The 26,422-nt window shown below is 46.7% G+C and overlaps 1 protein-coding gene and 1 long non-coding RNA gene across 25 annotated transcripts; both read right to left on the bottom strand.

Moving 5' to 3' along the window:
- Nucleotides 1-2,356: 2,356 nt before the first annotated feature.
- Nucleotides 2,357-8,318, bottom strand: LOC120650491. Of its 24 annotated transcripts, none has more exons than XR_005665637.1 (12): nt 8,058-8,315; nt 7,783-7,894; nt 7,430-7,589; nt 7,259-7,359; nt 5,373-7,167; nt 4,445-4,665; nt 4,179-4,327; nt 3,812-3,918; nt 3,656-3,701; nt 3,231-3,534; nt 2,757-2,945; nt 2,357-2,645 (listed from the first exon to the last, which is right to left on the bottom strand). It is a non-coding gene; the product is annotated as an uncharacterized LOC120650491 (long non-coding RNA). The 24 variants fall into 24 exon arrangements; XR_005665635.1 differs by having other exon boundaries at nt 3,812-3,908; nt 5,373-5,567; nt 5,656-5,776; nt 5,870-7,589; XR_005665623.1 differs by having other exon boundaries at nt 5,373-5,567; nt 5,656-5,776; nt 5,870-7,589; nt 8,058-8,314.
- A 6,225-nt stretch (nt 8,319-14,543) lies between these two features.
- On the bottom strand, nt 14,544-16,664 carry LOC120650493 (anthocyanidin-3-O-glucoside rhamnosyltransferase-like). Its single transcript, XM_039927641.1, has one exon. The coding sequence runs from the start codon at nt 16,337-16,339 to the stop codon at nt 14,921-14,923; it is 1,419 nt and encodes a 472-aa protein (XP_039783575.1). The 5' UTR covers nt 16,340-16,664; the 3' UTR covers nt 14,544-14,920.
- Nucleotides 16,665-26,422: the final 9,758 nt, after the last annotated feature.

Below are 26,422 nucleotides of genomic sequence, written 5' to 3' on the forward strand. Positions count from 1 at the left end.
TGGAGAAAGTCATTCAAAAAAATCTGGATCCCCTCGAAGGAACAAGAAGTTCATGACCAACGATCTGGACAGCACTGGACAGTCTGGGAACTCCCTAGATCAGGACAGTGATAGGGTTCGATACAATAGACTGCTGGAGAAGGAAAATGCTAAACTTTCCAAGGAAACCAAGAAGAACAACACTAATGGTTCCTTGGAGAAGATCTCCAAAGCTAGCTTAGATCATGGTGGCCACACCACATCAGAAAAGGTTGTGCAAGGGATGGCTGGTGCTGCTGATGTGAAGCCCAGCAATAAGCTACTGAACAATGATGAGGCAAAACAGGAAAACAGGAAGCAGAAGAAGAAAAAGTCTAATAAATCTAAAAAGAAGAAGATGGCTGACACTGCAGATACTAATGTTGGTGGAGAAGTTGCTAAACAGAGGGTGCCAGATGCAACATCGATCTGAACTAAGCTTCCGGAGCCCGAAAAGGCTGAAGACTCCTGGATCTTCAGAGACAAGAAGAGCAATGCCTTTCTGTATGTTGAAATACGATGAACAAAATGATGGCAGATTCTATCACAGAAAAGATGAAGGCCGCAGATAGTAGCTGAGAAAAATATAGTTTATCTGTTCAATTTATAGCTCATTGCAGCAGATAGCTTATTTCTACAATACAATGAATCGGTTCTGTGCTGCAAACGCTAGGAGTATATTGTTTTCATATCTTATTTTCTATTGACAAGAAATTTTGCGTTTGGTTCTTCATGCATTTTTTTGGTCCATTTTCTATTCCCAGCATTGTAAACTCATGCTACACGATATGTTCGTGGAACTGTGGAAGCAAACGTTGTGAATCAATAACCCAGCAGCCCCATCCCGATACAAACAACATGTGCCTCAAAATCATAAATTACAGCTACTGCTACTGACATGGCAGATGCATCCAGATTAAATCTGCACAGCTCCCTTGGATCGGGGCTCAAGCACGATGATTGGGGCTCAAGCTCCCCAATCGGAAACTGCAACTGGGAACGAGCAAAGCCCAACTGCCCGAGGACACAGCGCTCGGCCCAAGCAAATTACAGCGTGATCTCCAATCAAAGCACGATGATTTGAGCTGCTGCTCCGAGATTTGAGCTTTCCCCGGGGACGAGGCACTCCGCCAGCTCCTCCTCCACCTCTCTCCCCGTACGCCGGAGCACCGCCGCATCCCGTTCCGCCCGCTGGTGTCTCCGGCCTCCATCGCTTTGACCCGTTGGACCCGTGTGCCCACTAGCGGATCGCGCGGTTACGGGGAACGGGGGAACCCAAAGGTTGAACCGGAGACGCATACTGACGCGCGCGCGGACGTGGCGGCCTTGAGAGATGGAGAGTCTATCCGCGAAGCAGAGGTGGCTGTCGCCACTGAAGCCGCCGGCGTTGGCGGGCGGGAGGAGTCATGGCGAACACGGCGGCGCGGGCTCGCGGGAGGAGAGGAGATTGGAGAGTGAACCGATGGAAGAAGACCGTGGTCAGAAACTCAGAATATTTCTATTCCCGCCGCTGGATTTGAGAGAATTTTTTTGATAAACTATAATAAAAATATAATAATTTTTAAAATAAAATACTATGGAGAGCATGTAGTAATATAAATAAGCACTTACATCGAGTTTGCTAAAAAATAACAAATTTTTTTAATAAAGAAAAACTCATATTAATGGTGCATTTGTAGAGACTAGCAGGGTGCACGTGCGGCATCGCACGTGTCTAAATAACAATGTTGCGAGAAAAATAGCTAAACTAAATTTTAGTTTGCGCACTACAGATTACTAAACCATATATACTTCATAATTCATAAACCGAGTTTCCAAATGATTGACTTGTTAATATAATTGCAGTGTGTAGTTGAAGATTTATCTGAGTTAAATTTCATAATTAATCCTGATAATCTCCAATCATCTAGTTTAATTGTTGCAGACACTATCACTCATGATGATGATGTTCATAATCTCAGAATATATCTCCAATCATAGCAAATATATTCTATAAAAAAGGTGGTTCCTAAAAACATGAGCACGCGCGTTCTACGTTGATATGATAGCAAATAAAATTTTGATACAATAAAGTGCACCAGCAGCACAAATGTTTCTATAAAAAAATATTAATCACATGTTTATATTCATCGAACACATATAGTTGTACAGATTTTGCCATGAAACCAAAGCAAACTATCTTCGGTCACGGTTGCATTCCAATCATTTGCCATGAATACAGCATATGACGTGAAGCATAAAGCTAGGGTTATTGCTTATAATATGCCTACATGGCTACACCATATTCATGTTATGCTATGATTGATATACAAGAGAAAAGGACTTGTAAATTAATTCATCTAAGAGACATAAAAGACACCATTTTTCTGATCATTTAATTTCAGAGAAGTCAGCTGCCTGGGTTATAGGCAATATAAGCATATTCAGCTGTATAATGTCAGGGCCATATATATGAGAACTCTTAACTCTATATCATGCTATCATACTGATGTAGAAATACCCCTATATCGGTAGGGATTAGCTGTATTTCATCCCAATATAAGTTGTGCGTTCCCTATGAATTAAACTAAGCCGCCTGGAGAATGTGTTCATCACGATCCAAACTCCTGAGTTCCTAAAGTTAAGCCCTGCAACATTAGAACAAATATACCATGACAATAAAACAGCCGATCAGAGATTGTTCGAAATTGAAAATACATAAACAAAAAGCAAGTGTAGCAAAGTACGTGATCACTCACCACATCTCGATCGAACCTGGTCATATTATTTAACATTAAAAATCCTGCCATCATACACGTGCATCATACATCCTCCTAAGCCTCACGCCACTTTTTTTTTTCTTTTGTTCCTCTATTCATCGGTCATGGTTGCAGCCTTAATTCTCCCCCTCTGCCGTTTAAATTCACTCGCACTTACATTCTCAGAACCTACAATAATGTTTCATAGCGGTGGTAGAAAGAAATTAGAATGATCAGGGGCACCAAGCTTGATGTTAATTGATAATCTTAGTATATACCAGTAGCAGTCATGTCTGGAACCCTGCTTAGAGGAGTTCTACAACGTTTCTTACCCGCAGACTGCATGGTCTATCGCAAGAATAGAATTGTCATATATTACCAGGCCAATACTCGATGGTTCAACAACATCATGAAAAAAAAAAGAACAGAGGAGGAATGTGTGATTGAAAGCGCAATCTCAAGCAGGCAGCTAACCTGGTAGAAATCAACGTAGGATAGGATGGGGAACTGCTCCGTGATGGGCTCGAGTAGCCTGCCTGCTATGTCGAGACCAGCATTTGGCACTATGTGCCTGCTCAGCGAGCCCCAAGCCGCAGCTACCTTGGCCGAGTGGTCAGTGGATGAGCGTCGCGGTCGGGGACGGCAGATCAATGGCAGGGCGGAGGCGACGACTTGGAGGAGGCGGGAACTCACCAGTCCGAAACCAGTTCCAGTTTATGCTCCTTGCTACGGAGAGAGGACGAGGACGAAGTCCGCTTACTTCTTCACCCAGCCCCCTCTAATATTGACAGAACCATTATCCAAAGGTCAAGATACTCTAATGACAGAACAATCATCCAAAGGCCAAGATACTCTAATATTGACAGCCATTATCCAAAAGCCAAGATGCAGGAACTCACCAGTCACCATACATTCCGCAAGGCATCACACCAGGAAGTCATCCATCTGCACGATAGTAGAGATAAACCAACAGAAAATGCAAGAAAGCAAGCCCACAGATAAACTGTAATAGTTTCTTTTTGCATGATCACAAGAAGGAAAATAGACAAGCATACCTTCATTTCAGTTCCCTGAACCTCAGCAACTTTGATAAATTTTTCACCATTAAGAGGATCCATCTTCCATTTCCAGGTAGTTGATGCTGTCCACCATCTGCTCTGCACTGAACCGTTATGGTTGAGGCACAGGGCACAAGCACCCCACAATAAATTTCATATTGCTGAGCATTCGATTGGAATAATTTAAACAACATGCTATATTTTTGGCAAACACATATGCCACAAATGATTCACAGTATTCCATTTCCATGTACGCGCACAAGCACTGGTTTCCAAAAAAAAAATACACGCAGAAACCTCCAAACCTGAAATCTCTTGTGGAGATACCACAGAAAATGACGGAGTGCAAGAACATGCGAATCACCTGAAGCACGGATGATCACGCGAGGCAGTATCGCAGAAGCATGGATGCCCACATTGGGCACCCCCCATGCGGGCCAAACTCGGTCTCCTCGCCATGCAGCCTTGCCTGCTGACGCTCCTCCTTCAAGGTAGCAAGTCTAAATTGTATTTCTGATGGAGCAGAGCAACCAATAAGTGAGTCAATTCCAATCGGTTGGGCGGTGGTGGGGGCGGAGGAATTCTATAGATTGCTTTGTAGTCGCGCCCACGAAATCCTAGAAAACTTACCATTAACTTTGGCAGATTCTATTTCAGACTTAAGACATGCATTTTCTGATGCTTCCATCTTTGACCAAAGAGGTTCACAAGTAGCCTCCCAGCTTTGCCTTTCTTTTTTCTAAATAATTATACTCCCTCCATTCCAAATTATAAGACATCCCAAGAATCTTGGAGAGTCAAAGCAATCTCAAGTTTGACCAAGATTATAGAGATAAATATGGAAAGCTAGTCTGAAAATAATGCATATTATCACAATCAGCAGAAACATAAGAAATTTATATCAGCAAAGTTAGTCTGAAAATAATGTAAAGATGGCTATGGAAAGCTTAGCAGCGTAAAGGGCAAGCTGAAGGTGAAAACTGAACTATCAAAACAAAACTATAAGCAACCAGGCATGGTAAATACCATTATCTACAACTGAAGTGATGTTAGTGCCGATTTATGGAATGTACATACAGCAATACTACTCAAGGACATGTGGGTAGAGGTGGTTTGAAACCTGATGTGAGAGCACTTCACATTACAGACCTTCACAGTTGATGCAACTTTGTTGGCATTGTTGCATGAAGAATTGACTATTTCCATGCGTGTTTTTCAAGGATTTTACTCAAGCCTAGGAGACTTTGTAACCAGGCAAAAGAGACTTTGCATAGGAGGACTGCATCGTCTACAAGCAGCTCATCGGCTAGCATTAGAACTGCGCAAATGAAGAGCTACTTTAAAGAGGTTGGCCACATAGTGCTTGCCAAATTATACACGTGAACTTTGTAAAAGGGATTGGAACAAACAATGAGAAATTCCTCATTCATCCCCATGGTAGCATGGAAGAAGCAGCACTTATTACCCTCTTATAGGCACATCATTTTTTCATATCATGTTTAGATTTCCAAACAAAATTCAAGCAATATATGTACAAACCAGAGAGTGAGATATTTACCTCTCAAGACTGATGTCATGGATTGCATATGCCCCAATGATCCAAAGAACCTGAGCCCCTCACTTCAATGAATCGACCGGAAATCTGTACTTTCTGGAAGACTGGAACCCATTTCCTGCAGTGCTGTCCGTGGACTTCTCTTCCTTGAACGCCGCTGCCATCTTCTCCATTGTCACCACCACTGTTGTTGTGGACCTAAACAACATAATATCATATTAATACTACAAGAAAATAATCAAAGAACCACCAGCCCAATATGAATTTAGCGTTTTTTTGTTTTTACATATTAATTTGAAAGTTTATGTAGCAACATAATATCTTTGCATGGAAGAATGGCAATATGAACTCAGCATGTTGCAAAGCATGTTGCAAAGAATGGCACTATCAACTTTCAAGAGCCAGACCTGCAAAGCAGACAACAATCCCAATTAGTCACCTCTGGGCGAGCTGTTTCTAACACGGCAGTCATCAACTCATCATGAGCTCCCTTAACTTACATCTTATGGTGTTATGGCAAGTGGAGCCGGTCCAGGGCCCACGCAGTACTGTACCGCGTGAACAGTGCCGCGAATAGGATTAGTTGGGTTTGTTAGGAAAGAGATAAGTTAGAGGGATTTGGTTAGGATATTGCTTAGGGGTCAAGTCAGTCGTCCCTATAAAAGAGACACCCTTGTATCAGTTGAGGTCAAGCAAGAATATAAACCCTAAATAGTTCAGAGCCTCCAAGGGAGGGCGAACTGGTTTATCTTGCCCTCGTTTTATCCACTACAACATCTGGTATCAGCCTTTTGATCCTGCCGCCTACCACCACCTCCGCCGCCGCCACCGTCTTCTTCCGTTCCTACGACCACCAAGGCCTGCCCAATCCCACCCATCAATCCGGTTCGATCTGGCATGGCCCTCGCCGCGCTTCATCGTATGGACACCACCCTTGATTCAATCTCTGAGAGGTTGGATCGCATGGTGCAGCTGATAAAGGAGATGTCCGTGGGGATAGATGCATCCATGGCTTCGCCGCCAACTCCTGCATCATCGATGCCGTCTGCTAACCTGCAGGCTCCATCTACTCCATCCCCGCAGGCGACGCCAGTGGTTCTGCCGGCCGCCTTCTCCTACACTGCAGTCACCAGCAACACCAGTGGCGCTGTCGGCGTCTTCTCCTAGACTGCAGCCGTCTGTGCCTTTTCCGCGTGTACCGGTGACGCCCACACCATCGGCACTAGCCCCATCTCCGCCGGGGGGCCTGACGGTAATGCCGCCACCGTCACCTGCGCCATGGACCTGCTCGGTCTACTCGACGGTCTACTCGCCGCTAGCTCAGTGGTGACTGGTGGCTCCACCAAGCACTTTCTCTGCATTGGCGTTCCAGCTCGAGCCCGGCCTTCTCACAGACGTCATCGCCAAGAACTTCACCGTCGACAATTTCCATCCACATCTGCAGCCATGTCCACCCACCACAGCTCGAGGACGAGCTGTCTTGGAAGGGTGGAGTAGTGTTATGGCAAGCGGAGCCAATCCAGAGCCCACGCAGTACTGTACCGCGTGAACAGTGCCGCGAATAGGATTAGTTGGGTTTGTTAGGAAAGAGATAAGTTAGAGGGATTTGGTTAGGATATTGCTTAGGGGTCAAGTCAGTCGTCTCTATAAAAGAGACACCCTTGTATCAGTTGAGGTCAAGCAAGAATATAAACCCTAAATAGTTCAGAGCCTCCAAAGGAGGGCGAACTAGTTTATCTTGCCCTCGTTTTATCCACTACAACATATGGATGGATCACATATATTCAACCAATGGTCCCTTAAAACCACATTAACCAGAAGTTATGAGAAAATCTCTAGGTGAATATGGAAATATTGTGGATAGATCTGGCTGCAAATTGGCTGCTCACCGTGTTGCTGCGGAAACTGTCTGGAAGGCACCATGAACCCAGGCAACAGATTTAGGCTTCATGAATGTAGCCCGCCAATTGATCAAACATGTCATAAGCAACTTGAAACACATACCTGTTATCAGTAGTGGAGGGCCACCACATGGCTAATAAGGTAGATCGAATCCGTACCTGGTACTGGCAGTGCCCATAGGGCTGGCCGCCAAGTGGTCATCATTCGCTTTGCACCTGGTGAGACTGAGATAGCATGTCCATGGTCGTCAACTTCGCTCCACTTGGACATCTGCCATTGCTTTGTGAGCAGTGAGTGCAAAGGCATTTTCTCAGATACCTGGTGCTTGTAGATAAGATAGAGAAAATTGTGAGCACTATAAAGACATGAAAAAAAAATGCCATCTAGAGTATTGAAAATCATGTTTTGTTTCTTTTTAGCTACTTCTTGCATTCTAATACCAAATCAATTAATATGTATATGCATCAATACAGAGAAATAAATATTCTGATCAGGGAAACTAAAATAGCACCTGATTCTCATTGAAACAACAGCTGGCTATGCTTGGATCACTCATATTGATGATATTGCCTTTGCATTCCATACTGCAGAAGAACCCCTCCATTGGTCATTTTAGCAAGAATCTAAAGCATCATAACATTGTGCATTACATTCAAGTCCACATGACTGTCAAAATGTTTACTTGGCCCAAGTTAAGAAACAAATGTCCTATGCACTGGCCTATTATGATCCGCAGTGCAACCAAAATTTATAGTTGAAAAGATAACACAGAATGAATTAACTTACAGAATTGTCAAGGGAAACATTAGTGGAGCTGTGTCGCATAATCCAAAATGCAGATCTGTGGCCTGCGGGCCTCGTCATCGCGGGGCGACGCCCACTCAAGAGAGCTGGCCGGGGCGTGTCCGCCGCCTCATCTCGCACCCGCTCGGTCGCGCAGCCACCGGATCCGGCCGTCGCAGTGCCGGATTCGGGCCACCCGGGCTCCGCCGTTGCCGGGGGAGGGTGGGGGCGCTAGCGAGCCCCCTCAAACAGCTCAGGCGACCGGAACCGCTGAAGGACGTGGAAGAGTGTAACACCCCAGGTGTTAATTACTTATAATTAGGATTAATCATGTGTTTGACACCATCATTAGCATTAATCGTGTTTGTAAAAAAAATTGGATTAAATTTTTGCTAGCTTGTTAACACATGAAATGATGACTAATTTTCAAATCCAATGAAATATGCTTTAAAAATAACTTTTAAATTCTTGCTCAAATAAACTTTTGCCTAAAAACAAAGTTGTAGAGTTTGGAATGGTGAAAAACTTTCGTGTTTATGGTTTTTCAAGTTTCAGTACAAAAATTTGAAGAAAACTTTTAGTTTTCCTTTGAATAGGACATTAATGCTTTGGTTTCAAAATTTCAAATTTTAAACCATGATTTAATCTTCAAATGAAGTCTTGACTGAAACAAAAGTTGGAGATCTCAAAATCTTGAACAACTTTGGTATTCAAAATTTTTGGAGCACAGTTCAAATTTTCGGAGAAAAATCGGAGTCAAACACGGTCAAAATTTCTCTCTACTCTCTCTCTCTTTCCCTCTTCCTCACCGTCCCTATTTCGCCGTTCATCGCCGTTCGGCGTCCGTGCGCCGGCGCCGCCTCACGGCCGGCCACGCGCCGCGCCCCCGACCCAAACCGCCATGGCGCCCATGGTTTTGGCCGAAACCGCCCCCTCTGTCGCTCCTTGGCCTTGACACGCATCCCCGCTGTCCTCTGCTCGCGCCGTCATCATCTCGACGTCGGTGCCGAGCCACACGTCGCCGCGCCGTCGTTCTCGTCGCCGTTTAAGCCGTGCCTATCCATTCGCAAGCCAACTCTGTTTTCCCCTCTCCTCCTCGCGCTAGAGCCAGAGCTTGAGCACCCCTGCCCTCTGCAGCTCGCGAGTGAGCTCACCGTCGCGCCCATGGCGCTGCCGCCCACGGCCACCACGGTGCCCCGCGCCACCGCCCTCTCTTCCCCCAAATCAAGTATCCCAGCACGACCACCGCCTCCCAACGGACCTCCCAAACCCGGCCGCACCACCCCTTCGCCGCCGGTTGCCTGCTCCCGCGGAGCCCCACCCTCCGGCCTCCTTCTGCCCCAACGGAGCCCGGGAACGGGATCCACGCATCCCCGCGATGCTCACCGGCCCAAGCCCGCCACCCCTTGCTCGCCAGAGCGTCGCCGTCATCGTGCGCCACCACCGCCGGCCGCTGGAGCTCGTGGAGCCGCCGTCTCGGACTGTCTCCCCGCGAGCCAAGTGCACCAATAGGTTCGCCTCGGCGTCCTCTAGCTTTCCCCCCAACTTCCCCCACGCTGCCGGCGAGCCCCCTCGCCGAAAACGGCCGGCGCCGCCCTCCCTGCGCGCCTCCTCTGTTTTATTTCCGCCCAGGCACCTTGTGCACGAATTGGAACAAGTCCAAGGGGCTATCTGCATAGCTATAGACTTAAATGAATAGTGTTGCGAAGGGTTCTTTTGCAATAACTTGGCTAAAACTTTGGAAAATCATAGTAAATCATAGAAAAATCAGAAAAATACAACTAAAATTTGTTGGATTCCTTGTTCTAAGGGCTACAACTTTCCTTACAGGTTGATCTTCAGTTTCTAAATAGTTTTTGCTTTAGTTTAAATGTTAATTTAAGTGGTTGCAAGCTTTGAAAATGCATAGTAAATAATAGAAAAATGGTAAAAATGTAAAACCAGTTGGGTTAGTTTTTTTTGTCATGTAGAACTTAGAAAAAATATTTAACCTGATGTTTGTTTAATGTTTCTATGACGTATTGATTAATCATGGTTAATGCTTGTTTTAGCTTGTGTATTTAATATCTATAGTTTTTGGATGTTCAAAAATTATGAAATTTATGCAGTAGCTTACTCTTTGTTTCCCCCCACTTGCCCCTCGCCGCCGGCGAGCTTCCTCACCGGAATCCGGCCGAAACCCGCCGCCCCTGCTCTGCAATTCCGGCCAAGGGCCTATTCGTAATTTAAAAACATGATTCCAGGGGGTAAACGGCAAAAGTTACATGAACACTTAGCCGTGAACTTTAAAAATTCATAACAATTCGTAGAAAAATCTTAAAAATGCAAACTCAACTTTTCTGGAATCCTTGAAATGAAATATATAACTTTGTCAACATCGCCATGGGCAGATTCTAAATATTTTTTCCTCTGAATTTAAAACTAGATAAAATGAGACTTAATTGTTCTAGGAGTTCCACACATGAACTAAGGATAATTTTTGGATGGTAGTCTCACATCACTGAGTATAGGCGCACGTAAATTTTTCAGCACCAGAAAACTAAAATAACTAGATGAAATCCTAGTCTTTGTTAGATCTAGCATAATGACATGTTATTTAATTCTGAATGTTCTGTATAGATATGTGCATGAAACTTTTTTCCATGTTCTTAGAATGCTAGGTAAACACTACTGTCCAAGTTTGGTTAATTTTTTATCTATATAGCTATATATGGGATTTAATTTATGTTTAATAGTGCTATTTCATGATAAATAGTTATGTTAACTAGAAAAATATGAAAAATTCACATCATGCTTTACACCATATTAGAAATAATCAGAAAAACTTTGAACACCAGAACTTATATACCTTGTTCTGTATAAATAGGTTTTGCTTCTAGTAGTGTCTATTTATTTTATTTATCATAATTAATCTGCTTCATGAAAATTCCTGAAAATTTTATAGTAGTCTTGTAGTTAAGTTTTGTTTCTTGCATAAAAATTCTAATACCAGAAACACTTTTTAGTGATAATAGTAAATAGACTAAGTTTCTATGTGAAAAATGACAAATGAAAAATATCACAAACCCAACTTGCTGAATGAGTTTAAGTCAAGTTAATTACTACTCTATAAACGATTGCCCAAGAAAATGTAATTAAGAAACTTCATAATAAAACTTGTGCTACAACTCTATAGTGAAGGAAAGAAATGTAAATTGTTGTCATTTACGTAACATGAAATTTTGCATTCATATAGACGCGACAACTCTCATCGATAGAATGAACGAGTTGGTGCCGGAGTCCGAGAACGAACTACGTGCAGCTCAAGCTAATCAAACTAAGTTGCCGAAGACCCGAATCAATGTTCGAAAGAGCTCAAGGCTAAATATTTGCCTAGGAAGGCAGGCCCCAGTGCATCTAATGCCTATTATTTTCCATTATATGCAATCTATGTTGTAATTTATTTATCTGTGCATTTAAGTTTTTAGGAGTTGATTGAAACCATAGATGCATGATCCTAGGTACCCATGTTTTGAATACTAGAGGTTAAGCTCGACTAGATGCTCTGCTAATTAGGACCGGTAAAAGTCGAGTGGTTTCCTGCCTCTCGCGAGATTATAGGTTTGACTAGTTTACCACATACTGCAATTATAAGGTTTATGGGCGGGGTTATGGGATGATATTTGTGGTTGAGACCTCGTCGGTTTAGTGAAAATGTACTAAGGCCGCAGTGCGTGGTAGTGGTTGTTAAGCGTTTGAATGTACTAGCCACATGCCGAGAAATATGGTAATCGGTAAGCAGAGTACCTGATTGGACCTGAGAGTGGACTTTACTTTCACCATCTTTGAACATTGCACATTGTTCTCATGCGGCCAACATGCGGGTGCAGAGTACCCGTACTCTGTAGTCGATGTGGGTGACCCTGATCCATGGAAGGGAAAGAAAGGAAAAATGTTGTGTGGGTGACTTCGCTTCCCATGCGTGGTTGTTAGGTTTGCCTTGCAAGGTTAAAAACTCGATTCAAATCGGCCGCCGCTCACGGTTAATGAGATTGCTTAACACTTCTACTACATAGAGTAACAAGTGGAAGATGATGATGATAATATGGATGTATTTTGAATGCTTTTTCGAACATGCTTGATTAGAGATAGATGCTTACTTAGAATGGTTAATTGAACTAGAATTATGAAAGCTAAAATCTGAAAGTAAGGATCTACTATTAGTTTCTTTTCGGCAAAACAAATCCCTCCAGCCAAAAAGTCTTGTATGTCTAGTTAAGTGGACTAAGTTATATCCGTTGACGGGTTTCATCGTGACGTCATGTTTCGTCGATAGACTATCGTTTGTTTTCTGCTGAAATCAAGAACTCTGATGATATCTTTTATGATGCAAAAGCATTTTCTGATTTTAAACTCAGTTTGTAATAAATTTATGATGTAATCTGTGATGTAAGAAATTGTGAAATGTTGTAATCTCTGGACTCGCCTACATGTGAGTGTTCTGCAAGCTTTGGGTTCGATCAAAGCGTAGGTGGTTTTATTGAGACTATATCCGACAGCGCTGCCGGATTACTCTGTTTGAAGTGCGTGTTAACCTGTATTGTTTTGTTAGAGATGATTAGCGCACTTGAGCCGGATTAATTCGGACGGTTCTGCCACACCGGCACCCCCGTTCATTGACCCTCTCACTCTATATCCCGATAGAAAAATTACGAGCAGCAGAGCACGAGAAAGCCCACACTAATAGAAGCCTGACTAGAATCTGGAGACTAACTAAGGGCGTGTTTGGGACCGCGATTTCTGCGGCGGCGGTGGCGCTAAGCGAAAAATCCCACCAAACGCTTCGCGTTAGACGCGCGTCTGACCAACGCCTGCAGCAAAAAAAAGCGAAATTTTGTACTGCGCGAGGGAAAAGCGGAGAAACGGCGTCCGAGCTGCGTTCGCGGATAAGCGACGCGCAGCTGGTGCTCGCGGTGCCAAACAGGGCCTAAATCACCAGCTGGGAACCAAATAAAACCTATTCGTTGCTACCTTGTACGTATGCACGCGCGCCGCTAGCAACCGGTGATGCTCGTTCGTCGCGACAGCCCGCGGGAAACGATCGCCCACTAGCGGCCCCCCCGCAATTAGTAGCAGATGAAACATCCACCTCATCCGCTTTGTTCAAGCACCGCAATCCCTGCTACATGCCCATCCATCTCATCTTGTCCCTTTCTCCACCTATCCAATGCTCCGAGGTGCTCTAGCTTTGAATCCGAGTGCTTGCGAGCGCTCGCTGCCATAAAGATTTGATGCGTTGGATGCTGTCGTTTCTAATAAATCGTGTGTCGCACCTGTGGGTTGGCTGTCCCTTGCAGACCGGTGGCCTGTCATCAGCGAGAGAAACTACCAGGCTCCAAGAGGAAGGGGTTCCACACCCATTTCGCGCTAATTACCTGGCATTTCTCGAAGGAGCGGAATGTCCGGTGTTCAGAGGCGCCCCAGCTGGTGTCAGCCTGGTCATTCATATGATCAGACAGGGAGACTTATACTGGATCGACGCTGGTGCACCTAAGTTAGGTTGTTTGTTTGTTACGCAAATTACACCTCAGCACTAGTTTTTTTGTTGTTGTTTCAAGCGTGTTATATAAGCGCTTGTGTGGCGAGTCAGCTCGCGTTGTATGAAAAATTCTATTCTTCTTCTTAATGCAAAGATTCGCAGCTCTTCTGCATATTCGATAAAGAAAATAAAGATTAAAAATATATGGACAGTCCTCAAATTTGTTTCGAGTTGTCATCTAGGTCTCTAAACTCTTAAAATGCATAAACTTGTCCAAAGGTATCATTCGGGTTCCTAAACTCTCAAGATACATCTTCAAGTCCCTAAACTTGTCTCAATGTGGCATTTTCAGTCCCTGAACTCTCAAGCTGAATTTGTATATCCCAAAAAATTACGATTAATAATTAATTGTATTTATAATAAACTGTTTATTAAACTATTTTTCCAACCCATTCATTTAGAAATGTTACCACTAAGACCATTTTAACTATGAATTAGCTGCTCATTAATCATACATCATCATGGGTTAATCTTGATCATTTGAAATCAACGGTGGATATTATAGTTTTCACGTTTAACATGGAGATATCAATGTTAATCTTGAATATTTCCTACTAACTATTACATCCGCTTTGTATAAATTTATTAAGATAATTTGTGTCCATTCTCAATAAAAAAGAAAATAGTAATTTTATTAAATTTAGAGTAGTAAAAGAAGTTTTCATTAACTTAAAATAGCATCTTGAGAGTTTAGGGACCTGCATAACACCGCGGGACAAGTTTATGAATCTGAAAATGCATTTTGATGGATTAGTGATCTATGTGACATCTTGAAACAAGTTCAGGGATCTTAAAATGCATTTTAAGAGTTTATGGACGTAGATGACACACCGGAACAAGTTTAGAGACCACTCATATACTTTACTCAAAAATAAATAAATCATGTGTCTTGCTGATATGGTAGCTATGGAAACCATTGAAGATATAATGCAACGTTTGTGATTACAATCTACCATTGAAGATGATCATATATACCTGCTCCCACCACCGCAATTTGTTTTGTGCTTCTTGCACGTCTACGCTCCACCATCGTAGATCTTTTCCATCTTATAAAATTTGTTTATTTTGTGAATTAATACACACATCATTTAGAGGCGGATCCAGCGTGAGCGAGGAGCGTGGGGAGCGTGGGGGCAGGCTCTGGAGGCTGGAGCCCCTCTACCCATAGTCTCATACATCCCATGGAGCCTCCCAAAGTCTCCCAAAAAAGAATTAAGAGTATGGATGAAGAAGAAGAGAAATAATAAAATCCTTAAATTCTTAGATCTGCCACTGGTATCATCTGCACTTACGCCCTCACGACCTTCTTCAGCTCCCTGATGAAGTCAACCTGGAACTTATTTTGCACGGCCTCGTTAGTAAAGAAGTCCCTCCACTTCGCATCTCCGTCACCTCCCGCCGCCACCGCAGCGGCGACAGCGTCTGCCACGTCCCCGCGCCCAAACCACCCGTCATCCCGCTGCGCCACCTCCACCCCGACGCCGAGCTCGCGCGCGAACAGCGCGGCGTTGAAGTACTGGTCGCCCTTCATCGGCAGCAGCACCAGGCGGCAGCCGGCGACGAGCCCCTCCACGACGGAGCTGAACCCGGCGTGGTTGACGAAGCAGCCGACGCTCCGGTGCCGCAGGATGTGCTGCTGCGGCACCCAGCCCGTGCGCACCAGCCCTCTCCCCCTCACCCGCTCCTCGAAGCCCGGCGGGATGCGCGCCTCGAGCTCCGCCGCCGCGTCCGGGCCCTTGGGGAAGTTGAGCACGGCGAGGAACGGCCGGCCGGTGGCCTCCAGCCCGAGGAGGAGCTCCGTCGCGGCGGCGACGGGCAGGAACGTCTCGCTCCCGAACGACGCGAACACGACGGCGTCGTCCGGGAAGGAGGAGAGCCAGCTGGCCCACCGCTCCTCGAGCTCGCCCTGCGGCGGCTCCGGCACGACGGGCCCGGCGAGGAGCACGGGCTTGCCGAACTGGGAGGAGATGTAATCGATGTAGGGGCCCTCCATCTCCCGGCAGGTTTTCATGACGATGCCGGCGCTGCCCTCGACGCCGGCGACTACGCGGTCGTACACGCACGGCATGCCGTGGAAGCTGGTGTACGGGTACACCAGGGCCGGTCCCTGCAGCTGGGGCGGCGCGGAGGTGAGCGGCGAGGCCGCAGGGTACCCGGCAGGCGCCACCATGAGGTCGCGGGCGGTCAGGGCGGCCGGCGGCTGCCCGCCGGCGAGGCGGGCGGGGACGGTGAAGTAGGCGAAGGAGACGGCGGAGAAGACGCTGAAGTAGAGCACCTTGGCGCCGAGAGGAGCGGCGACGTCGCAGACCCAGGAGGTGGCGAACTCGACCAGCACGGCGTCCGGGCGGAGCTCGGCGAGCAGCGCGCGCACCTCGGGCCGGGTGCCGTCGAGGGCGAGCTTCAGCAGCTCGGCGCCGTCGCCGGAGACGTCCGCGGTGCTCGCGGCCCCCGCGGGCAGGCCGGGGACCTCGGGCAGGTTCAGGGGCAGGACCCTCACCGCGCCGGCGGCGGACTCCAGCATGGCCTCGACGCGCGGCGCGATCCCGGCGGCCGTGAGGAACGTGACGCGGACCCCGGCGGCCTCGTCGGAGACCAGCCTGCGCGCCAGCTGCACGAACGGGCTTATGTGGCCGAAGGCGAGAAAGGGGAACATGACGACGTGGACAACGTCGCTGCCGGCGCCGCCGCCTTCTCCACCGCCCGCCATGGCACCAGACTAGCTAGCTAGTTGTCTTTCTCAGAGGCCGTGGAATAGCCGAATAGATAGGTGATTTGCTATACGTTTCAGGCTTTGTGTGTGGGTACGAGGAGGACCGACTGACTGAGCTGTGCTATTATAGCCGAATAGTCCACGTGTTCTGCGTGGTAGGCACAGCCGCGTAACATTTTGGCAGTTGGCACAGTGTTAGTGTAGGCCAAGAAAAAGTGAGAGAGAGCAAGGATGTAGCTGCTTTGTGCTTAGTTCTAGAGTGATCCTAATCATGGTGTGCCAGTCTCTTAGTAGTCTCTGTGGCTCATCGGCAAATCTTTGACCCTCTGGCTTGGAGTGGAATGGGGATGACGATCGTGTTCGGAGGACAAGGAGACCCCTCCTATAAAGCTCAGTCATGAAGATAGCGTAATGTGACTGGTGCAAAGGGTGTAAGAGCATCTCCAACTATTACCAATTTTTTCTCTCCAATTTTTGATGTTTGACAACTCCCCAAATAAGTATGGTAAAGCAAAAAAAAATCAATTTCAAAGAGTACCCCATTTCTATTAAAAAAATAAAAAATGACCCCACAACATCAATTCTACGGGAAAGGTTTCTTCCTCCCGGGCCCTCCACCTCTCTCTCTTCCCGCTGCCTCCCACTCTACTTCGGCACCCTCTGCTCCATCTCCCTTTCCTTACGTCCTTCCCGCAGACCCTCCATGCGAAGCCTCCTTCTCAAGCTCCAGCGAGTTGCGCCGCCCCACTCCCACTTCTGCCCTCTGCCTGCGCCAAACCTATCCTCTCCGCGCACCGCCCTCGCCTTGTTCCGCAATGCCTGGCGCCGCCCCTGCTGACTCCCGTCGTCGTCGTGGCAGCCTCTCCCACACTGTCGGTGTTTAGCCGCCAAGATCTCTGAGGGATACCCTAAGGATATTGTTTGTAGGCAGGGACTCGCCGATATCAGAATGCGATGGTGCAAGAAACACAAATATTAGACAGGTTCGGGCCGCCGGAGCATAATACCCTACGTCCTGAGTGGAGGTTTGTATTCCCTTAGGTGATTGAGCTTTTGGAGGAAGTCACTGTCCGTCCTTATATAGTCTTGGGAGACAGGGTTACATGAAAAGTCCTAACCGAATACTATTAGAGTCCTACTCCAACGAGTTCGGGTAGTTTTCTTGTACATCAACTAGTCCTACGATAGTACGAGTGGTTACAGTATGGTAAGGTATATACATGTGTTATCCTTTACTCTAGAATATTCAACGTCTATAAACAATCCTGCTGCCCGGGTCTGACACACACTCTCTCCCGATGCGCCGCAGCCCAAGCAGCCAGCCTCGGGGCGGGGTGCCTCCGGTCCCCTCCGTGCGGCCTCGAGCTGGTCGCCGCTGCCCACCTCAGCCGCAAAGCCAACTGCCGTCCCCATGATCAAGGAGCTTGGGATGAGCGTATGGGTATCCCCAAGGTAGTTGATTGTAGGCAGAGACTCGCAGAGATTAGGAACGCGATGGATGTTGCCCCCTCAATACATCGTTTGCCTCGTTAATATTTGAAGCAAGGTAACGGCTTCCACCTGCATCCGGATGATGATTGGCGACCGTGATCATCCTCTTGTGTGCCTCTATGACCTTCTCTGCATTGGCAGTTTCCCTGGAAACATCAACATAACCAGCGGGAGCTTAATCAAGGCAGAGAACAACAGCACACGTCTCAAATTATAAGGTAATAACAAAATTGTCGAATCACACATGAATAAGCAATCCGTCAAGGTAGAGAACAACAGCACACGTCACAGATGGTCGTCACAGATGGTCGTCGGCCAAGAAGTTGGGCCACCACCCAACCAACACCACCGTCGTCGTTGTCCCGCCACTCTGTAGGAGCTCTTCAGAAGGGCATCGACGCGTCGGCTGCACGCAGCAGCCGCATAGCTGCGTCGGCCGTCACCCCTCTGATCACACAACCCGTAGAGCTGGGCCTCACTCCGCCGCATGCGTAACACCGCTGTACGTCGAGTCTGTAAAATACCATCAATGCCGGCTCCGGCACCCGCCGCCAGCAGCCCACAAGGCGCGTGCAGCCATCTGCCGCCTCGCGGCCACTAGCGCCGCCGCCGCAACTTGCCCAGAGGCCAGGGCCCGCAGCCCGCCCGCGCCCGGCCAAGCCCCTGCACGCGGCCGCCACCCCGTCGCTGGCCATGGTGTCTCCTCCGCCACGCCCCGTCTCGCACGGGCACCGCCGCCACCAGGCCGCGCAACAGCCGGACGCCACCGCAGAACAGCCGCCGCCGCCGCAAGACCCCGTCAAGCCGAGAGCCCAGTGAGGCAGATTCGGTGCCCAAGGTGGCGGATGCTGAGAGCCCCAGTCCGGATCTAGCTTCGGATGCCCGGAGCAAGCAGCCGCCGCCATGGCTAGGTCACCTCCAAGAGAGCGCGAGGGGGGAGAGTAACATAACATTTCAAACCTTTGGTATATTGGGAAAAAAGAGGGAGTGTTTTTTTTTTGTATAAAGTTGAAACGAACAAACCAATTATTTTTTTACTAGGCAAGGCCAATAGAGGGGCCTACCCGTGCCACCATGGCGGCCTGGAACTAAACTTCCTGAAAATATTTTAATTGAGGCTACATTTAATTAGTTTTGGACCAAAAACTCATGGATGATACCAATATAGGAGTATACAGTTACTTTGTAGATACGTATTCTCAACACCGTGTGCTTGCCTACATTACAGCCGTTCAAAAATAGGGCAGCTCGGAGCAGGAAGAGAGGCGGTGTGGGCCGAGGAGCCTCGTGGGCCTCCATGGGCCCTTGACCTGTATCCGCAGCAGACCCTAAAATTGTACCGGCCAAAGATCCATCTAGAGGAGCCCAATGGCCCCAGGAATCCTATACATCTTCCGAAAGATAGGAAGATCATTGAACTTCTAGTGTTTGAGATTCGTGCGGTACAATCGAGCGGATAATATTCGAGCAATGGAGTATAGCGCAGTGGGCATGTCCGCCTTGGGAGTGTGCATGGATGTTGGTGGGTGGACGTGGAGATTCCATGTAAATTCAAAACTTTGATTCCATTTTTCTTCCAAACCGTAAATACGTTTTGGATTCCGTTTGAACCATGATGTTATTTGGAATTTATGCAACAAAACAAGATCACATATGCATATATTTTAATTAGTTTTATTTTTTCTAAAAAAATCAACATTCAAAGTATACTATTGCAACATCTGAGTATACATATTCAACATTTTGGACATACACTTTCAACATTTTCATATAAAATGTTTAACTAGTTTATAAGAAATGTTGTATTAAGTTTGAGTGAATGCTGAATATTGTATTTTAAAATATTGACTGTAGTAGTTTAGTGAAAGTGTTAATTATTGATGCAGCTTGAAGAGAGAGAGAAAAAAAGGACCCCTAGCACCACCTGCACGACATGCAAGCTGCACATCGGCACATGCTTGCTTGCGCAGCACCAGCGCGCGGCGCACTGCTACTGGGCAAACAGGCGGCCGGATGTGAGCCTCTGATGCGTCAGCCGCGTGACACCTTTGTAATTGGGCTTTATAGATATATTTGTTATCCATCTTCCGGAAGGGGACAGGGAGCCCCCAATGGCCCACCATGGCAACAGCAGCTGGCAGAGATGGGTCCGAAAAGCATGGCGCAGCAATGCTCGACCTGGTATGTATGGGCTTAAGATCCCTCGCTTGGGATCCTGCTGATTTGCTGAATAATCATCAGAAGTTCAGAGTGTAGGACCGGAAAATGCGACCAGAGGGGGGTGAATGGGAGCAACTCAAAATAATTTCGCACGGAAGCAAACAGATCAAACTCCCAAATTTCAAGAACTTTAGCAAATTAGATCCAAACGCGAGGAAACTCGAAACATAGGTTCACAAGATCACTAGAAATCTATTCTCAAAATATTATGCAAGGAAATTAAGTATAAAATGCGGATCAAGAAAACCTAGATTGAAACTGACGATAAACCTGACGAAGAACAAATAAGCACGATGCAATGAAACGAAGAACAATACTTAATGATAAAGTATTAAACCAAGTACTTGTTCTTACAAAATTGCATCTAGTCTCCGCCCGATCGTCCTCCCTCTCTTGATTAGAGAGATCAACAAAAATCCCTCACTAGGAATTAAACCCTAGGCTAGACTGGAGAGAGGAGTGCACGCAAGAAGATCTTCAGGGAGGCGGCTATTGTAGCGCGGAACTGTTCACGGCGGCTACTGTAGCAACGCCCTCAAAACCCTAAAAACGCATACCCCTCAATCCTAGGTGCCACATATTTATAACCCATAGGGTGGCACTACCTAAATTACAAGTTTGCCATTACGTAAATCAAATTAACGTAATCGGCGCGTATCACACAATATCATCCTCCACGGCAAACAATCTCGATGTCCGCAATCCTTCCATCTAGCACCATGGCGTCCCGTGATCTCGCCGCATGACGATCCGGAATCTTCTCGCGATCGACAATTGTCCCCGTCTTCGGCCACGTCCGCCGCAACGAACGTCCGGGATCTTGGTTTTGTGGCTTAACCAAGAAACCGTCCACCAACGTTCTCTCGCTGTGTCGTCAGGTACAGTAGACATACACCGCACGATCTCAAATACCTCGAACGCAAGTCTTGATCCACCCTTCACCGCTCTCAGTCCATCGGCGTGGCATCATATCTTCATTCTTCACACGTCGCCGCATGTTCAGTCTCCACCTATCACCTGCAACGACACCAACCAAAAGAAACGTCACACGCACACTGTGTTGTTCAATCACTCATCACAAGGTCCTAGCCCCACGGGCATCTCACAGAGATCAGAGCCTTCAGTTAACTTCGAGCAGTCAGTTACGGTTTTTAACCTTTTTATTTTGTGAGTTACATTACATCTTTCTCAGAACAGGTCACATAAATCATCAGAGGTCTATGTATGTCCTTGAAACTGTGAGCTGTGGATTGGGATTCTTTAATAAAAGAAACGCGCACAATATCGCCACTCGTTTGAAACGTGCGCTGCCAGGAGCTAGAAATTCTCAGTCGCTGTCAGTTGTCATCACACTTTGACCTCTGACTCTGTGTATATGATTCAAGTCAGACATCTCCCAGTTTCATTTCTTGGCAGCCAAGCTGCCTAGCAGGCTAGCACATGAATCTTCCTCGATCGCTCCTGCCTGCCTGATCTGCCCTACAAATAGCTCCCCATCAGGCATCGGCTCTGCATCAGAAGCAAGCGAGCAACATTGTTAGCAACCTGAAACGTCCTTAATTAATTCGGCGGCCACAGCAGTTTAAGGTAGATAAACTAGCTAGCTAGTCTCTGTGTTCTGTCGTCAGGTGTCTACTAGCTTAATTAGCTGCGGCAATGGCGTACGAGGCAGCTGCGGCCGTTGCTCTGCGTGACCATCTGCGCCATGGAGGAGAGAAGGGCGGCGCGAGGAGCCATGGCCGGCCGAAGCAGGTGGAGGAAAAGAAAGCGGTGATGAGGTGCGGCGTTCTCAGCATAAGCAAACGCATCCTCCCGGTCTCCGGAGACTCAGGGCCGTCAGGGAAGAAATAAGCAGTGTGAGGAGTTTGTGTTCATTAATTGGCTGCATCATGAATTCATGATTTGTAATTAAGTAGCATCTATGTATGTATTTCGATCGTATTGTATTTCAAGTCGTTTCTCAAGCAAATATGACGGCATTTGGTGTTGCGAGTAGTGTATGTATTTGTAGGTAGCTAGTAGGGTTTGTAATAGTTTGAAAAACAATTCTGTCAATTGTAACATTAGCATTTGTCTTGAAAACAAATTAGCATTCAAGAGGTCTTGTACATGTTTCCGTTTGATGCTGAGCTAGTAAACCGGATGGCTCTACTGGTGTTCGTTTTATGTTAAAGTTATTCGTAATAGGAAAAGAAATCATATCCTTGTAGATTTTGGAAAAAAAATATTTCACTGTAAATGAGCAACATCCTACTCGAGCTGTCCTGTGCCGCCTCTCTTGCACTTGCTCCGCTACCACCATGCATGGCCGGCCATCCCATTCGCTCGCCGTTGAGGCCTTGTCTCCCGGCCCGGCCCAGTGCTCTATTGGTCTGATCCAACTTACCAACTGAAAAAGGAAAAATCTATCAACACTCAATTCAACAATATTTTTTTAAGAACATGATTATTCCAGTTCTATTGATAAATAACATCAGCGAGCAGCTACAAAACGGTTTACGCAAACACATAGAATTTTTTTTTGTTTTGCAAAATAAAACTAGGCATCTATATGTACTGAAGGTGCACTCATGACAAGGACATATGCACATTTATTTCTACACGGCAAAATAGCCACTTTAGTCCTTCAATTTTATTTCAAGGGTCAAGTTGGTCTCTCAACTTTTAAAAAGACCAATTTGGTCCCTCAACTTTTGTTTTTAAGTTAAATTTGTCCCTATACTGATGTGATGCTTCACAATACCATGAGATAGATGTGGAAAGTTATTTTTGCCATTTGCTTCTTCTCATACTCAATTTCCATTATTGTATAGTTGCAATTAGTCAATAATAGATCACAATAGAATGGTAGATCTATTATTCTGTGTGTTGGTTTGCACTACTACAAAATTCTATTTTGCGAGGCACTTGAAAATCGGCTCGGAGGCGGGTAGGAAAAAAAAACCTCATCGGTTAATGGTCAGCATTAACCGAGGCGGTCATTTTTTATTAACCGAGGCGGTTATAAAAAACCGCCTCACGAAATCGATTAATCGAGGTGGACACCTTATAAAGGTCCGTCTCGGTTAATAGTCTATTTTCGGAGGCGGACGCCTTATAATGCTCCGCCTCGGTTAATGGTCCAAGTCCATACGAAGCCCATATGAGCCCATATAAGGCCCGTTAACTGTCTTCATATATATACTGAAGTTAGGGTTAGTTAGCCACTCATTCCTCCCTCCCTCCCCAGCGCCAGGCGGCTGCTCAGCGAGCCTGCCACGGCACTCCCTCCCTCCCTCCCCCGCCCTCCCTCCTGTCCCTCCTCCTCCACCTCTCCTCCATCAACGTCGCGCAGGGGGACGGCCAGCTCATCATCCACCGGCGTCGTGCCCCTCTTCCACGCCGGGAGCCCTCCACCGGATCCACAGCGGGCGCACCCTACACGCCGGGAGCCCTCCGCCGGATCCGCAGCGGGCGCACCCTCCACGCCGGGAGCCCTCCCCCGGATCCTCGCGCGGGAGCCCTCCACGCCGGTTGTGCCCCCTCCCTCCACCGGATCCGCGACGGGCGGTGCGCCACGCCGGCCGTGCCCCCTCCCTCCATCGGATCCGCGGCGGGAGACGGAGGTGCTCATCCCAGTGGCGCGCGGGCCCGTGGCTCAGCGAGGCCGGTGCAGACGAGGCCAGCGCGGGTCTTTGGTTCGAGCGGCGGCGCGGGCCTCCGGCTCGAGCAGGGGCGCGGGTCCGCTGGATCCAGCGAGCAGGGACCGGATCCGGCCTCCCCCAGCGGCGGCGTGAGCGGCGGTGCAGCGGCGGCGGCCTTTCCCGTGGATAGGCTCGGCGGGCCCTGGATGGGCTTGGTGGGCCTATCCACGGGCTTCCTATTTTTTTGTTTTTTATTTGATTAACCGAGGTGGGCAATCCAACCAACTTGGCTAATGCTTGATTAACTGTGAGTTTAGCTTTGAGGCGTTTGCAAAAACCGCCTCGGATAATGCTTTTTGCCCGCCTCGGTAAATGTTTTTTATAGTATGTCTCTCGAAATTGTTGAAAAGCCCTTTCGTATTTAATTTAGTCTAGATCATATAAGAATATTATGCACATGTTTGATTAACTTGTTGCACCACTTTTAAATATGCAAATTGTAAGGAGAGAAAATAGCCAAGGGTAAAGATGACATTTTAGCATTAGTCTCATGGTATCGTGGAGCATTACATCAGTACAGGGACACATTTGATCTAAAAATAAAAGTTAAGGGACCAAATTAATCTTTTTAAAAGTTGAAAGACCAACTTGATCCTTAGAGTAAAGTTGAAGGATCAAAGTGGCTTATTTTAACTTTCTACACCTATCGGTCATCAATACGCCACATTTTGTTCAGTTTCATCATTCTTTACCTACAAGCTCATCTACACGTACGTGTTTGCTTGCTCGAGCGATTGGAGTCCGTATATACTTTACCAGTGTGGCAAATCTCTGCTATTCAGCTACATATTCTGCGCTACTTTAGGCCCCTACCCTGTTGCAAATCACTGGAAGCAATGCGCCTTTGCATTGGGTCCTCCATGCCACAGCTAAGCCGGTCAACTACTGAAAGGTGCAGAACATGCATAGTGAATGTGGACGCATTCTATCACTTCGGGGAGTGAGTGACATTGCAATCCCTCCTTTAGGCTTTATTAGCTACAAGCTCTTCACACCTTCTAGCTCCATGAGGAACTAAAGGCCAGCAAATCTGTCCGTCATCAGCGTTATCCTGTTGTATGCTCTTCAGAACTTTATGCCGGCAAATCAGTTATCAGTGTCATTCAGTTATACATATTCTTCAGAACTTCAGGCCGTCAAATCAGCTATCAGCGTTATTCAGTTATATATTCTTCAAAACCTTAGGCCCCTTGCTTCTAGCTTCTGAAAGCAATGTGCCTTTGTGTGTTGGTCCCTCCTCCATTTGTGGGTAGCACAAAGTGGCAGCCAGTATATGCCCGGTCCATGCAAGAAGGAAAGGGGAAAGGCAGGGGCAGAGGTGACCTGCATGCACATTGACAGTGGCTGCTGCATTTGCTGCCTCTACTTTCTTTGGCCAAATTATTGCCTTGTGAGTGGGAGAAAAGGATTTTCCTGTGTGGCTACAGGAGGGCATGCACTGTTTAAGCTTTCTTTTCTATTGCAAGCTAGTTACAATCTTACAGCAGGATCTTCTTTTTTTTATCTACAGTCTTACATGATCTTGATTTGCAGAAGACTGAATTCATTAGTTCTAGGGCTTCTAGAATTTCGGCGCAATTTTTTCAGGAAAGAATTTCAATTCCCTGACTGATGTATCCCTGGCAGAAGAATGCTGTGTAATATCAGTAGGCAAAAGACAACCTATCCCCAGCTGAGAGCATGCCGTCAAATTAAACCTGTTTTTTGGAACAAATAGAGTGCTCTCCAAACTCTCTGTCATTATGGTCTAGAGCGATGATCGCTGGCCAAAAGCGGATCAATGCTCATTCCACTGGCAAACTGTGTAGGGGGGGAAATCTTTGATCCTGCTAGCTTGGCCTCGCATGCATATCTGTCCCAGATGTAGCCTTCATACCTTTATATGCATTCCATTAAGAGAACACATCCGGGTTGATTTGATTTGTGATGTTAAACAAACGGTGTCAGTGTTCTTCCGAGCAATCAAAAGTTTGGCCTTGCATAAGCTTGAGTTGTGCATGAAATGTCTTCTCTGTAAGGATCATTCTTCTTAACTAACAAAGGCAGAGCTTTTGCAAAGGATAAAGTACTGTGTATGCACATGCATGGCACTGATGATGAGGCTATCCAGAACCTGCGTGTCCCTCTTGAAATCTGATGCCTCTTCGGATCAGTACACTGCAGCATGACCACCTCTTGTGCTATTGGCAAATCGGAACAATGATGAACTGTGTTTATAACGAATTAATGGTGATGTTTATAGTTTAGAACATGAGATTGAACTGTGTTTCTTCTTCCTATGGAATTTATTACAAAATTTGTTCTATGAATGAAATTAGGTTTAAAGGTTTCTGTGAAGGGGAAAAGTAAAAATTGAAAGGAGCGAGACAAGTCACTTGGGAACTTTGGAAGATGTCATCTATGCAAGGTGGCCTCTTGGGCATACCAGGAATCGACCCATGGAGCAGCCAATAGGCAGATTCCATTATTCGTCGCGGCACCTGTCCAAGGAGCACATGGAATGGAATCGTCACCCATTAACCGAGCAACCAAGAGGCAATGGGTTTATGCTGCATCTAGTCATGCTCTCATCGATCGCTGTGCGCTTGCAAATGAGATATCCAGCATTATCCTAAGACCTAATGATATGCTTAACTATAACTTGTTCTTGCCCTCTTTTGATTAGAAGGTAGAGCACGTATTATCA

The sequence above is a fragment of the Panicum virgatum genome, chromosome 9K (assembly GCF_016808335.1).
Source record: "Panicum virgatum strain AP13 chromosome 9K, P.virgatum_v5, whole genome shotgun sequence".
Taxonomy (NCBI): domain Eukaryota; kingdom Viridiplantae; phylum Streptophyta; class Magnoliopsida; order Poales; family Poaceae; genus Panicum; species Panicum virgatum.